Source organism: Quercus suber, unplaced genomic scaffold, assembly GCF_002906115.3.
Source record: "Quercus suber isolate HL8 unplaced genomic scaffold, Cork oak 2.0 scaffold_415, whole genome shotgun sequence".
Taxonomy (NCBI): Eukaryota; Viridiplantae; Streptophyta; class Magnoliopsida; order Fagales; family Fagaceae; genus Quercus; species Quercus suber.
Window position 1 is genome coordinate 248,755 of NW_027069866.1, and position 15,010 is coordinate 263,764.

The 15,010-nt window shown below is 33.1% G+C and overlaps 1 protein-coding gene across 2 annotated transcripts; it reads left to right on the forward strand.

The window, feature by feature from the left end:
* Positions 1–393: 393 nt before the first annotated feature.
* LOC112039103 (probable LRR receptor-like serine/threonine-protein kinase At3g47570) lies at positions 394–7,176 on the forward strand. Of its 2 annotated transcripts, XM_024071953.2 has the most exons (4): positions 394–988; positions 3,780–3,851; positions 4,519–6,516; positions 6,666–7,176. In XM_024071953.2, the coding sequence occupies exons 1-4, from the start codon at positions 436–438 to the stop codon at positions 7,019–7,021; spliced, it is 2,979 nt and encodes a 992-aa protein (XP_023927721.2). In that variant the 5' UTR covers positions 394–435; the 3' UTR covers positions 7,022–7,176. The 2 variants fall into 2 exon arrangements, with proteins under 2 accessions (XP_023927721.2, XP_065617563.1); XM_065761491.1 differs by lacking the exon at positions 3,780–3,851.
* The last annotated feature ends 7,834 nt before the right edge of the window (positions 7,177–15,010 follow it).

Below are 15,010 nucleotides of genomic sequence, written 5' to 3' on the forward strand. Positions count from 1 at the left end.
ATTCCACCAAACAGTGCATGATCACTAATCCTAATCTTTATAAAACGTTTTCAATTGACTAAAGAGAAAAATAAAGGAAAGTGCATGTGAAACAAACGAAAAGACCCATTAACATCTTTCATGTCTTTAAAATCCAATCCTATACTCATTAGTCATTTTATGTTTTTACCCCCTCCCGCTTGAAACAAGCTAAAAGACACAACAAAAGCATCTTGTTTTTACGTTTGGGAAATATCCACACTCTATTCACAGTTATTGTCCAGTGTGTATGAAGTGTGAACATTGAAAGTGTAGTCATTGACCTTTTAGTCTTTAGATAAAGACAACAAACAGTTAGTGTTTAGTCATCATCTTCTTTGTATAAATTAACATCTTTCAACCACGCTTGGTACAATAGCTAGCCTCACATCTCAACATAGTTACAAATAGAAACTCATGGAGATTCCTGCCTTTTTCTTACTTTTTGTGTTGTTGCTGTTGCACTATTTTATGGCTAGCTTAGCTGTGACAGTAAAAACCAACATCACCACAGACCAATCAGCTATCCTTGCTCTCAAAGCCCATATCACCGATGACCCTTACAAAATCTTGGCAAGCAATTGGTCTTCCTCTACCTCTGTTTGCAACTGGATTGGGATCACTTGCGGTGCCAAACACCTTAGAGTCACTGCCTTGAACCTTTCTCACATGGGTCTTACAGGAACCATTGCTCCACAAGTGGGAAACCTATCATTCCTCTCCCATTTATCCTTCAGAAACAACAATTTTCATGGCTCTCTGCCCAACGAGTTGGCTTATTTGGCTCACTTGGAAGTTGTCAGCTTTGGATTGAACAACTTTTCTGGAATGTTACCATCATGGCTTGGGTTCTTACCTAAACTTCAAGTGTTGTATGCTTATACGAACAGTTTTGAAGGTAGTATTCCAGAATCTCTAGGCAACATATCGTCACTGAAAGTACTTCATCTCAGCGAAAACAAACTTTCAGGTTGGATGCCCTCCACTATTTTCAACAACTTTTTATCTTAAATTATTTTATTTAATTAATGTTTATCATTTTGTTATTTTTCTCTGAAAATATCTCATTTATTAGATATATGTATAATTCCTTTAATAGCATGTAAATATCATACGGTTATATGCCCAGTATCTTGTAATTCTTTTCATAGCGTGTAAATATCACACGGTTCACCCAAAAAAGAAAAAACTCGTTATAGACAAAATGCTTTGAAGGTTTGGAGGAAGAGGGTTCGAGCTAATGGGTTTAGCAACACATTCATGTATATATTTATAACTAAAAAAGAATCTCACATGATTATGAAACACACTACTAAGGATTTTTTTAATTATGTGAGAGTGAGACACACTATGAAACACACTATTAGTGCACTAGTGAGTACCAAATTATTGTTGTCTCTCTCCTATACCCTGTGCCTTAAATAATTCAGTCACTACTCAGTACTCACTGTTAGTGCACTACCCCCACCCACCTCTTGTCTCTATCCATGTGGTCCACGGAATGGAGAAAAGTAAGGATGGAAAAAGCACTGTCATCCTTTTTGCCTGTTTATTGGAGAAACAAATAAATCAGAAATAGCAACTTCCAACTGCTTCTTCAAGGAGTTTGTTTGTGCTTGTTTGGAAACAATATTTTCCTTCAACTTTGTAGAAAAAAAAAAAAAAAAAAGGATAGTTAGAGGTGACAGGTTTTAAACTTTAGATATCTCTGTCAAGAGTCCATTAAGACACGACCCTTAACAATTTTTTAGCTAATTTAGTTAAGTACAACTTTTGGTTTTCTTTATGTTCTTATTTCAGAGGACTTCAAAAAAAATTAAAAATTTTTTTTTAATAATGAATTTTGGGTCCAAAGAGGGAGGGTAGGCGAGATTCCAAATACTAACATCGTTTTTTTAAGGTCTAGTTCCTAGTTGATTGTTGCTACCGCTTGAGGTTTTAGAAAATTTCCTCTTAAACAAATTGAAAGAAACAAAATAAAAAATGTTTTAGAATTTATTTTATTTTCCTTAATTTTTTATAAGACAAGCATAAATGGATTGCAATTGCATTTGATTAAATAGAAAGTAGAGAGATGAGAAAGTAATGAGAAGAAACTAAAGGAAAGTGATTTCTCTATTTAAACAAGTTACATATTGTGTGCCTTTAAAAAATGTCAAGTTATCTAATAACTTTTTTTTTATTGAATTAATATTTTGAAAAGCATACCACTGGATTACTTCTCTATATTAAGATTTATGAATAAGTAAGCCAAATTTCATTTCAATCAACTGTTACTTACTTTTTCCCAAAAAAAAAAAACTATTATTTACTTTTGATCTATAAAATCATCTTTTATACATCTATATAATATTTAAAAATTGAAGCATATCAATTATTATTGATACACTTCTATTGAGTCACATTAGCAAAATATTTCAGTCCATTTGGTCCACTTCGTTCTATTTCAACCCATTTTGGTCCAATTCAATCCATTTTAGTCCTTTTTGGTCCACTTCAATTCATTTTGTCCACTTCAGTCCATTTACTTAAGTCTACTTCATTTTTAGGCCATTTAAGACATATAGAGAATGAACTATTTTTAAGGAGCACTAGAAACAAATTCCAACCACATATTACATTATTTATAAAATATTTCATCTTATATAATAATTGAATTGAAATTTCATTACGTTTCCTTGAATATAAAAAAATACAAAATTTAAACACTTTTAAATAACAAATATAGATAACTTAATTTAGAAAATCAAATACAATATTGTATTAACTATATTTTGTTAGAAAATAAGCACATCATTTTAAGAAGAGTTTGGAACTAACACTTATAATCATATCTACTATTTTTATTTTTCACTTAATAATAAAACAATTTGTCAAATTTTTTAGTGCATCATGCGGGTCTATGATTAATAATGCAAAAACTTCAAATGTGAATATTTAAAAAAAAAATTAATAATCCAATGATTTTTGGCATCTCCTAACATTCCCAATCATTATGTCAAGAGCCTATCTGTGATTAATAGTACAAATCATCTTTGAATTTTCTTGATAATAATCTTGTTGCTCGGACAACCTTGGATAAGGATTTGTCTCTCAAGTCTGAGCCCATCTCCTTCATACTAGGCTGGGTTCCCCCTACCCCATGGAAATGAATTGGGTTCAAGTTGCCTCTTATAGTCCCTTTCTTCTCAATATAACATATTTATAAAAAAAAAATATATATATATATATAAATTATTTTTTGCCCATCCATAACAACTTACTATTTAGGATTTGTTGTGAAACTTTTGTAAAAATGTTATGGAAGTAGTACTTCCCTTAAAGTTCACCAAGATTTCCACTTAAAATGGGTATCTTCCTTGAGGAAGGGTAGATACATGGGCTTCGGCGAATGAATGCATCAAGGGGATCATTTCTTTCATTCGTTCATTTTCTTTTATTTATTTTTAGGACACATTCATATATTTCAATAGTCCATTTTTTTAGAGAAGTATTATGTTCACAATATTTTCACAACATTTTTACAAAAAAATCATAGGTTGTAGGTTGTTATTACAACTTAAATTATTTTTTTGCCCACTCATAATAACCCACCACTTAAGATTTGTTGTGAAAATGTTATGGACAGCATTTCTCTTTTTTTTTTTCATGGGATAAAATCGATTGTTTTAGTTTCTAAATAAAAGCTCATAATCTATCACTAGTCAAACTAAGTCTACTAGCTCTTGATCACTTGTGTGATATATTTTGAAATTTTGTAGGAAGGATACCAAGAAGTTTGGGAAACTGTACTTCCCTTGAGATAATTCACTTGGATGATAACAACTTTACAGGTACCATGATAACCACTTCAATTTAAATATTACTTCCCTCTGCTCCAACTTCCATTAGGTTAAATTATTCTGTGTATTTGTTATATTATGCTCTCTTTAGACATAAAAGTGAGTTTCATCTGTAGGATCTGTAGGTCATGTACATGAGACTTTCTCTTTTGTTAAAAAAAGAAAAAATAAATAAAAGTATAGTAAACCAGGATTACAGAATAACTATGGTGAATTGTGTGTACACAAGCTACAATGGGTTTTAATAAAGACCACAGTTATTAGAAAAGTAACAATTTCCATGTTCATCACCTTTGTCCTTTTTTTTTTTCTTTTTCCTTTTTTTGTAAAGAGCAAATGCTCTATATTACATCATTACATGTCTCACTAATCACTATAAATTTCTTACAAACTAATATGTTTGTTTAAGGTGATTCCTATAAACAAGAATACTAGTGTAGAACAAGCTTGCACAACTTGCACAACGAATTGAATAAAGGCTTAACAAGCCTAAATTGATTTGTATCTTTCTATATTACAAGATGTACCCTTAACTTTTAGTTTTTGAACCTGTTAAAGGCACTTATTCGTTAATTGTTATTTTTTAAAGTAAATCCAAAAGTTATGATTTTTTTTTTTCAGTCAACGAGGATTCAATTTGTTTGACATATTGTGGCAGGTGAAGTACCCCTCGAGAATGAGAATCTTAAAAATCTAATGGAAGTAACTTTAGCCAATAACAGCTTAACTGGTATCATCCCAAATGCAATCTTCAATAGCTCAAGGATTGAAGTCATTAGTCTATACATGAACCAGCTCTCAGGCCATCTTCCATCAAGTATAGGCAATTGGCTTCCAAATCTTAAGGTACTTTACCTATGGGGTAATGAACTAGAGGGAATAATCCCCAGTTCTATCTCAAATGCTTCTATGCTCGCTGAACTTGAATTGGGTGCAAACTATTTATCTGGTTCTATTCCTAATACTTTGGGAAATTTAAGGCAGCTAGAGAGACTCAACTTAGTCAACAATTATTTGACTAGAGATTCATCAACTCTAGAATTAAGTTTTCTTTCATCTTTGGCAAACTGCAAAAATTTAACAACTATAGTGCTAGCAGAAAATCCATTGAATGGCACCCTTCCAATTTCCATGGGAAATTTCTCTACTTCTCTTGAAGAATTTGTAATGTTTAATTGCAACATAAAAGGCACCATTCCTACAGGGATTGCTAATTTAAGCAACTTGATGGCCTTACACTTAGAAGACAATGAATTGGTTGGACCTATTCCAACTACAGTTGGAGGAATGAGAAAGCTCCAAGGTTTGTATCTTCAACACAATAGATTGCAAGGATTCATCCCAAATGGTATTTGTCTTTTGAGAAACTTGGCAGAATTATTTTTAAATCATAATGAGTTTTTTGGACCAATACCAACATGTTGGGGAGATCTTTCTAAACTTCAAAAGTTGTATTTGGATTCCAACAAGTTGACTTCCATACCCTCATCTTTTTGGAGTCTTAAAGATATATTGCAAATAAACATGTCCTCAAATTCTTTAAGTGGTTATCTACCCTTAGAGGTCGGAAATTTGGAGCATGTAACAAATATAGACCTGTCATGGAATCTGCTGTCAGGTGACATCCCAACTATTAGAAGCCTAGAGTCTTTGGTAAACCTTTCCTTAGCACATAACAAATTCCAGGGTCCTATTCCTCAATCATTTGATAAGTTGATAAGCATAGAACACTTGGATCTATCTGATAACAACTTGTCTGGAGAAATTCCCAAGTCTCTAATGAAACTCAAATGCCTCAAATATTTCAATGTGTCCTTCAATAGATTACAAGGTGAAATTCCATATGAGGGTGTTATTGCTCAATTCTCAGCTCAATCATTCATGGGAAATGAAGCATTATGCGGTCCACCCAAACTGCAAGTTCCATCCTGCGAAAAAAGTAATGTTGGACAATCAAAGACAGCCACTACAGTTGTAGTAAGATATATTTTACCAGCAATGATAGCAACAATACTTGGATCAGTCCTCATATTTTTTCTGATGAGATCCCAAAAGAAACAAGTAAAACAAAAAGGTCAAGAAGAAATGTTACCTCCAGCAACTTGGAGAAGAATAACACACCTGGAACTTGAACGAGCAACAGCTGGATTTAGTGAAAGTAACTTAGTTGGGAAAGGGAATCTTGGCTCAGTGTACAAAGGGACACTTTCAGATGACACGTGTGTTGCAGTAAAGGTTTTTAATTTGCAAATAGAAGGAGGGTTTAAGAGTTTTGAAATTGAATGTGATGTATTGTGTAGAATTCACCACCAGAATCTTGTGAAAATCATTGGTAGCTGTAGTAGTACTAATTTCAAAGCTTTGGTACTAGAGTACATGCCTAAGGGGAGCCTTAAGAAGTGGTTGTATTCTCCTAACCACTTCTTGGATATGCTAGAAAGATTGAACATGATGATAGATGTTGCATCATCATTAGAGTATCTCCATCATGGTTGTCCTTTACCGGTTATTCATTGTGATTTGAAGCCTAGCAATATTCTCCTAAACAAAGATCTAGTTGCACATGTGAGTGATTTCGGCATTTCAAAATTGTTAGGAGATGAAGACTCAATGACCCAAACCATGACGTTGGCCACTATTGGTTATATGGCACCAGGTGATGTTGCTACTTTATAATTCAATTTTATGTTTATACACACACACACAAAGCGACCACACAAAAAAAAAAATATGAAGCATTTTTCTTTTTAGCATCAAGTAAAAGTATTGTATACTTTTTGACAATAAATTTTATCAAACTTGTAGAGTATGGATCACAAGGGATCATTTCTACACGCGGAGACGTGTATAGTTATGGCATTTTATTGATGGAAACATTCACAAGAAAGAATCCCACAAATGAAATGTTTGCTGGAGAAATGAACCTAAAACGTTGGGTAAAACAATCACTACCCCATTTAGTAATTACAGTTATAGATGCTAATTTGCTAAAGAGAGGTGAAGAGCATTTTAATGCTAAGCTGGATTGTATGTTGTCCATAATGCAATTGGCTATGGATTGCTCAACAGAGGCACCTGAAGAGAGGATAAACATGAGAGATGTCATAACAACACTCAAAAATATCAAATCGAAGTTTCTAAAGGACGTTGAAGAAGATTGACAGCAGGAAATTTTTCTAAAGTTTTTCTTTCTTTGTGCTTTTTGCTAATTATATTTTGTAGGTTATGCTACTCCCTCAAAAAAAAAAAAATTTGAGTAAAGTAGCTTAAAGCAATGTATGAGCATAGTAATAATGAAGAATGTAGGATTGTCTTATATGTTTAGGCATTAATTTACATAGTAATGATGGTAGATAATGCAATGACTCAAAGTTAGCTACAAAAGAGTCAAACTCAAATTTAGCATGTTAAATCACAATGGAAAAACAACAAGATGGTGTCTGTTATTCGTCAAAAACAAGTACAGTAGATTAAAAATCCATCATCCAACTTATGAGAGAAACTTTATTGCTAGATTAAGTAGAGTATATTAGATCTATTTTATCTTCTCTTCTTTCTTGGTCTGTTTTGCTTTTGCTTGTTTTTTCTTGAGGCCAATGTGCTAGCTCACTCTTCAGCTTCTTGCGATTCTAGATGTAACTTTGTGAGATCTAGCATCATATCCAATATCCCTCTTATTGTGCTAGACAGGGGAAGGATTCTCCTCCTTTTATTCTTTAATAATTTATTTTACATTTTTTAAATAAAAATCTGTAAATTAACACCAACAGGTTCATAAGAAAAATCATTTGAATGGCCAATTTTTATTTTTTTTTATTTTTTATTTTTTATTTTATTTTTACTTTTGTTTGAGTCTTAGTAATTTTATTTTATTTTATTTTTTTCATTTTTGACTTCTTGTAGAATATATGAATTTTTTCAAGATTCATAATTTAGTAACATTATATGTTCTCCTTTACAAGTAGAATTGAGATTTGAATTCTCCTTCTGATTATAGTAACTGTCAAAATTTTAAAAAAGAATTGGGCCAAAAGTAGAATCATAAAAGTTTAGTTTCCTATATTGGCTTTTTTTTTTTTTAATCAAAACATGAACAAGATTTTTATTAAAGTTATGCCAAATAAATAAAATTTTAGGAAGATCAAAATATATATATATATATATCTTTACGTTTTCACTTACAATTATTGAGTAAAAAAATTTATTAATTTAAAAAAAAAAAAAAAAAAAATCATATCTTCAAAACATATCTTACATGGTAGTGCCATGTCACAACACACAACTTCTAACAAAAAAAAATTTGGGAAAAGAAAACAAAAAGAAAAATAAAATGAGATTTAAAAACAATAGCATATTTTTGGGGAAGAGTGAAATAGAAGGGTTTTTGGAGAAGAAAGAACCACAGCAGTGCGGAGGTGAATCTTCTCTTTGTCACCAACAGTGCCATAGTCTTTCTCCATAGCCGTAGCCACTATCATTCGACTTCTTCTCAAAATTGCAATCAAAAGCTCAGTAATTCTAATAATGGCGTGACCCATTCTTACAATTAATGAGTAAAAAAAATTCATTAATTTAAAAATTAAAAAAAAAAAATCATATCCTACAAATTTCAAAAACATGGCAGTGCCACATCACAACACACAACTTATAACAAAAAAAAATTAGGAAAAGAAAACAAAAAACAAAATAAAATGAGATTTAAAAACAATAGCATATTTTTGGGAAAGAGTGAAACGAAAGGGCTTTTGGAGAAGAAAGAACCACACCGATACGGAGGTGAATTTTCTCTTTGTTGCCGACAGTGCCGTAGTCTTTCTCCATAGCCGTAGCCACTATCATTTGACTTCTTCTCAAAATTGCAATCAAAAGCTAAGTAATTCTAATAATGGCGTGACCCATTCTTCACAACCATGTTTCTCTCTTCGCCTCATTTCACTCCTTCTCAGTTTCATTTTGTTCTTTCTTTGCTGAATTTATTTGTGATTTAGTAACTGTCATTTTGTTTAAGAGTGTTCTGCTTTATGAAATGGGCAGTGCTTTTGTTTTTGTGTTTTATTTTGTTTTAGATTAAGTCGGTACAGTGTAAAACTTGGAAAACATTTGTTTGTTTATATTTAATGAACTAGGTGAGATACTATATCATGATATAAGCTCTATAAAAAAAACAAAAAAATACACAGTAGCAATGCTCTCTAACAAAAAAATCTTCCTATTGAACATCCTTGCGATTCTCTGAATCCATATATGATAGATACCCACTTGAGAACTTAATCCCCAGAACATGCTAATTGGTGAACTGACTAAAACGCATAGGATTGCTCCGTATTTTATGAGTGAAAAGAACACTCGAAGAACAAATGATCACGACACTGTATAAAGTTTCTATAGAACAAGAACATGATATCACCCTCATATCCCCGTTTAAGAAGCACTAGCCAACTTTTAAAAGCGTGTTTAGGAATACAAAGAGGTTGCCAAATCAATTTATCTCAATATCTCATGTTTAACTCAAATTTTATTCCAAACAAAAGAATATGAGAACATACTAGATTTAGAGAGAATCAAGTGAACAGAATCAACACCTGCTATTCTAACTTGTGAAAGACCAGCTTGAAAACTATCACCTCATCTGATCTAGCTGGGGGATAGATCAAGTTATCATCTTGAAGAATACTCAAGAATTTAGCACCATAACTACTCATTGCTTCATATACCAATCTGTGGCTACTTTCTTTCCAAGATACTGTACCTGCGGCAGCCCTTTAACTCTGAAAGCGAAGCACCTTTAGGATGCCAGTTACCATTCCAAATTACTGTTCTTACTCCATTACCAATAGAACAGCTAAACAAAGGTTTAACGATGTCTCTAAGCTTTAGTATCTTCCTCCAACCCCATGCGCAACTATTGGGTATGTGGACATACCAAAAGCTTTTGCCTTTTTAAGAGGTAGGTGTGCACCCATGCGACCCACAAGGAACTTGCCACCATAAAGAGATCCCATATATGCCAAGTAACATCAGCCCTATTCCAGTCCTGGAACTTTTTAAGCCCCAATCCTCCTGATCTAGGAGAGAAATCCACATCTCATGCAACTCTGACGTTAGGGACCATAGAACCAGCACCTGTCCATAAAAATCTGTTGAAGCACCTTTTGATCTCTTTGAAGACTTTAACTGGAAGAATGAAGATATTAGTCCATTAAACTTGTATACCACAGAGCATAGATTGTATGAGTTGTAACCTCCCTGCAGAAGAAAGTTTTCTGGCACACCAGGAATTTATTCTGGCTGAAATCTTTTAAATTCTAGGCTTGCAGTCACTACTAGACAGTTTTCCATATATCAAATGCAAGCCTAAATATCTAAGATGCAGTTGGGCTTCAATAAACCGCAAGCAAGATAATATCTAGTCCTTTGTACCTTCAAATTCCCCACTAAAGAAGACTTCACTCTTGCCAATATCAGATTGAAGACATGAAGGAATTTTGTACCTTCAAGGTATTTGTACCTTCAAATACCCCACAAGACTACCATTAAAGAAAACAGAGAACTTAAGTGAAGTGATGCAAACCTCAATTCAATGCACAAATATTTCAGGAATACCTCAGGCAAACAAGCACCTCAGAATAATTTTCCTGTCCACCAAGTCATTACCCTTCATTAGGTGTACTTTAATATCACATCTACCTGGTCCCTTTTTATGATAGCCATTCACCAATTCCTGAGCCTGCAAGAAAATGTCTCAGCCATGCTATGACCTGGAATAAAGACAGTCTGAACAGGACTAATGACACGTAATAAGCACAATTTTAATGTGTTAGCTAATATTGTTATACACTTGATAATGTTGCAGCAAGGGATCGGCATAAACTTCCCCATCCTTGAAGGATTTGGGACCTTAGGAACCATGGATATAGAGTGGAATCAACCTCACCTAATAGTTTACCTGAGGAAAAGGAGTTGACAGCATCGAGCATATCCTCTCTAATGACCTCCCCACGCATGCTTGAAAAAATGAGCAGAACAGCCATCTAGATCAAGGGCTTTGTCCTGTTTCATTGAAAATATAGACCACTTGATTTCATCAACAATAACATCCTTTTGAAGAACTTGTTTTTAATCCTCAGGAATACTGTCTGGTATGAGTTGTGAAAGGCTCTCCGATTTGCTTTCATCTGTCCTTGCAGGACACCCAAGCAGTATCTGGAAGAAACTATTAGCCAACTCTTGGACCAAGAGGATCCTCCACTCTCCTTCTTTTTTTGTCATATAAGCAACTAATTTGATTTTTTGCATTTCTAACATTCAGAATTTCACGGAAGTGAGCTATTTTGGGCCCAGCTTTACTTAAAGCAATGAAACAATGAAGCTTCTCCCTATCTTTCTGTAATAGTGACTGCTGACCTTGGAGAAGTCTTCTTTTTACATCCTCTAGATCCTCTCTAGCTTTTTGGACTTTTAATGGAAGACCACCAAAAATTCCTGGCTCAACTTCTTCAGCTCAACCTTAATCGACTTCATCTTCCTACACTATCTAAATATGGGAACACCATTAATTTCTTTGCTCCAAACAGCACTAGTTATCAGCATATGCTCCCTGTTCCCTACTCCCTCAGTTGCTGCTTGCTTTCTGGTGCGAGAAACTTAGGATGTTATGTCCAGAAATCGAAGAACTTGAATGGCTTGAGGCCATAACTGATGACATTATGGAAAGACATATTAGCAGCATAATCTGAAACACCTGGAAAAATGAATCCAACCCCAGTATGGGGAAGACAGTCAAACCAATAACAATTAAAGAAAGCCCTCTTTAACATCCTGTCTAGAAATTGATCATCCTTCCTCTTATTGGACCAAGCGTATAGTGCACCAATGTATGGATGATATCTAACACTTCTAGCTCCTGAAATCCTTGACAAATTTCATCCTCAAATAGAGATGATTTCTTACCCTAAATCTCTCCTCCGCACCCCTTACACAGTTTAAAATAACCACCAAGCACCCAAGGCTTCTTATCCACTTGACATAAGACATTTCAATAATGGAGAGCCTTTCACAGCTCATACCAGAAGATTTCCTCAGGAATACTATCAGCCCATAGTTGTCTTCTAGTATCTCCATTATTGTAACCATAAATGAAAGAAGCAGAAAAAGACTGCCCCATTAACCATAGTGATTTCACAAGATATAATGAATTACCGTATCAGAGCTATGGACAACTTTTACCTCAATAGCATCACAATTCCAAAAAAACCAGATCTGCCAAGCTCATGGCAATCATAACTTCTAATGAATCCCCAATTAGGTACAATGCAATCTTTAGTACATAAAGCCTTCTCAGTCTTAAACTTTGATTCAACTAGGCATAAAGCATTGAGATTATATCTTTTAACGTCATCTCTCACTTTTCTCTATTTATACAATTATGCTTTGGTACTTGAAGGATTTTAATTACACTTGTCTAATATTTGTTTGCTTCTTTAAGATTTGTTGTTGACTTTCTTAAAAAAGTTGTGAAAGTTTATTTAAAAATGATTTACATTTCTTTAAATATTTTTCAGTTATCATTGCTAGTACTGTAATATACAAATTTATTCTATTTATTTTTAGTTTATAATAAAATTAACTTCGTTATGATGTTGTCCCTGTTTGAATAACCTTTTTAGACTGGTTGTTTGGTCTGGTTTAAAAACATTGACAGCTAAGCCAGTGGAAGTAAAAGAAGTGGCATGTGAGTTTGTATAACATATAACAGAAAAAAACAACATGGTGACTCTACTAAGGTTACCTGAATGCCTGCAAATATGTCAGAGTCAAGTGCGCTTAAGCGCACCTAGTCTCCAAGAGGCTTATGTGCTTAAGTGTGCTCCAACTCAGTCGATATATAAAGATACAAAGGCTCTGCATGTTAATGGTTTGATATTTTGCCAAAGCAAGAGTTGGCCTAACATAGCATTTCAATAAGTGAACTCATGCAAGGAATTCTTATTATTTATTTGCACAAAGAATGCAATCATGCCCAGGGTTTGCTTTTGAGTTTTGGCTTGTTAATATATTATGTGTTCACGTAGATTAATAATATGTTGTTTAGTGCAAACTTATTTTCTTATATTTGAGGACTAATTGTTTCAATGATGTAGCAGATGTTGGAGCCTTGGAGGTACGGTGGAGTAGAAGTAGCAGTTGTTAAAACACCATGATTGTGAGATGGCCAAGACATTTGACACCAACACACCTTTCTCAAATTATACGGAACCAGAAAAACCGGAGGCCTGTTTGGTACTGTTGTTTAAATAACAGTTTTCAGTATTTAAACACCACATCATTGGAGTTTCTCTATCATGGTTGTCCTGTACCTATTGTTCATTGTGATTTGAAGCCCAACAATATTCTCATAGACAAAGATATGGTTGCACATGTGAGTGACTTTGGCATTTCAAAATTCTTATGCAACAAAGACTCTATGACGCAAGCTATGACATTGGCCACTATTGGTTACATGGCACCAGGTAATGTTTCTAGTTTACAATTCAATTTTATGTTTACAAACACACAAACTCAAATTTGTCTCAAAAAAGTATTGAGCATTTTTCTTTTTACTATCAAGTAACAATATTGGATACTTTCTAACAATAAATTTCAATCAAACTTATAGAGTATGGATCACAAGGGATCATTTCCACATGCAGGGACGTGTATAGTTATGGCATTTTGTTGATGGAAACATTCACAAGAAAGAATCCCACAAACGAAATGTTCGTTGGAGAAATGAGCCTAAAAGGTTGGGTAAAATAAGCACTGCCTGATTCAGAAATTGAAGTTATAGATGCTAATTTGCTAAAGAGAGGCAAAAAGAATTTTAATGCTAAGTTGGATTGTATGTTATCCATTATGAAATTGGCTATGGATTGCTCAACAGTGGCACCTGAAGAAAGGTTAAACATGAGAGTTGTTGTAACAACACTCAAAAATATCAAATTGAAGTTTTTGAAGGACATTGGAGCAGATTGATAATGGGAAATTAAGAAATTTGTCTACATTTTTTCCTTATTTGTGATTAGAGTAAAGCTGAAAGATGTATGATTGACTATATATATTGGAGGCATTAATTTACCCTATAATGGTAGTAGATAATTATTACAAACTTGTGGGTAGTACCCACCTTTGGCAATTGGCTTACAAGGGTAGGGTGTCCAAGAACTTATAAACATAGTTAAATTTATATTTAATCCATGTAAAATACTAGGATCATAACAATAGTGCAATGACACAAAATTAACCAAATGTTCTACTCTAGTTTAGTATGTTAAATCACATAGGAAAAAACGATAGGATGATGCTTTTTATTAATATGTAACAAGTACAGTAGATTAAAAATCCATTATATAGTTTCTCCAAAAATAAAATCATTATATATATATATATATATAAAAGAAGTTGAAATGGGAAGAGTGGGATGAATAGTGGTGGTTTAAATAAAGAGGACAAAATTAAGGTCTATTTGGGATCGGCTTATTTTGCTGAAACTGAAAATTTTTGCTGAAAGTACTATAGATAAAGGTAAAAGTTAGCTGAAATAGTACAGTAAGACCCATAAATAGTACTAAAAAGTGCAATGAGACTCATAAATAATAGAAAAATAAGCTGAATAGTAAAATAAGTTGGCAAGAAATAAGCTATCCAAACGCAACCTTAGATTCAAATCCAAACCTGGAAAATGAAAATAAGTATGAGTGACAAAATAGGTCAATCCAAACCTGACTTACTAATTTAACACGTTAGATTGATTCTCACCATTCTCACTTATTTTCGTTCATACTCTCAAAATTTTCTCTTTGATTCTTACATTCTCAGTTATTTTATTTTATTATTTATTTTTACTCTTCTTAATTTTTCTCTTTCTCCAAGCCAATAAGGGCTAATCTCCCTCATGTTTTCATATACAACTAGTCACTAACCCGTTCGATGCACGAGATAATTAAATTCAAAATCACATATATTTAAAAAATAAAAATAAATAAATAAATAAAAACAAATAGAGAGTCCTTTATGAAAAAACTATTAATTAAATGTTAATAGAAAAATTATTTTATAATTTAAAGTAATTTCCCATAGGTATTGTATAGGTATCAACCAAGTAAGATGCATAT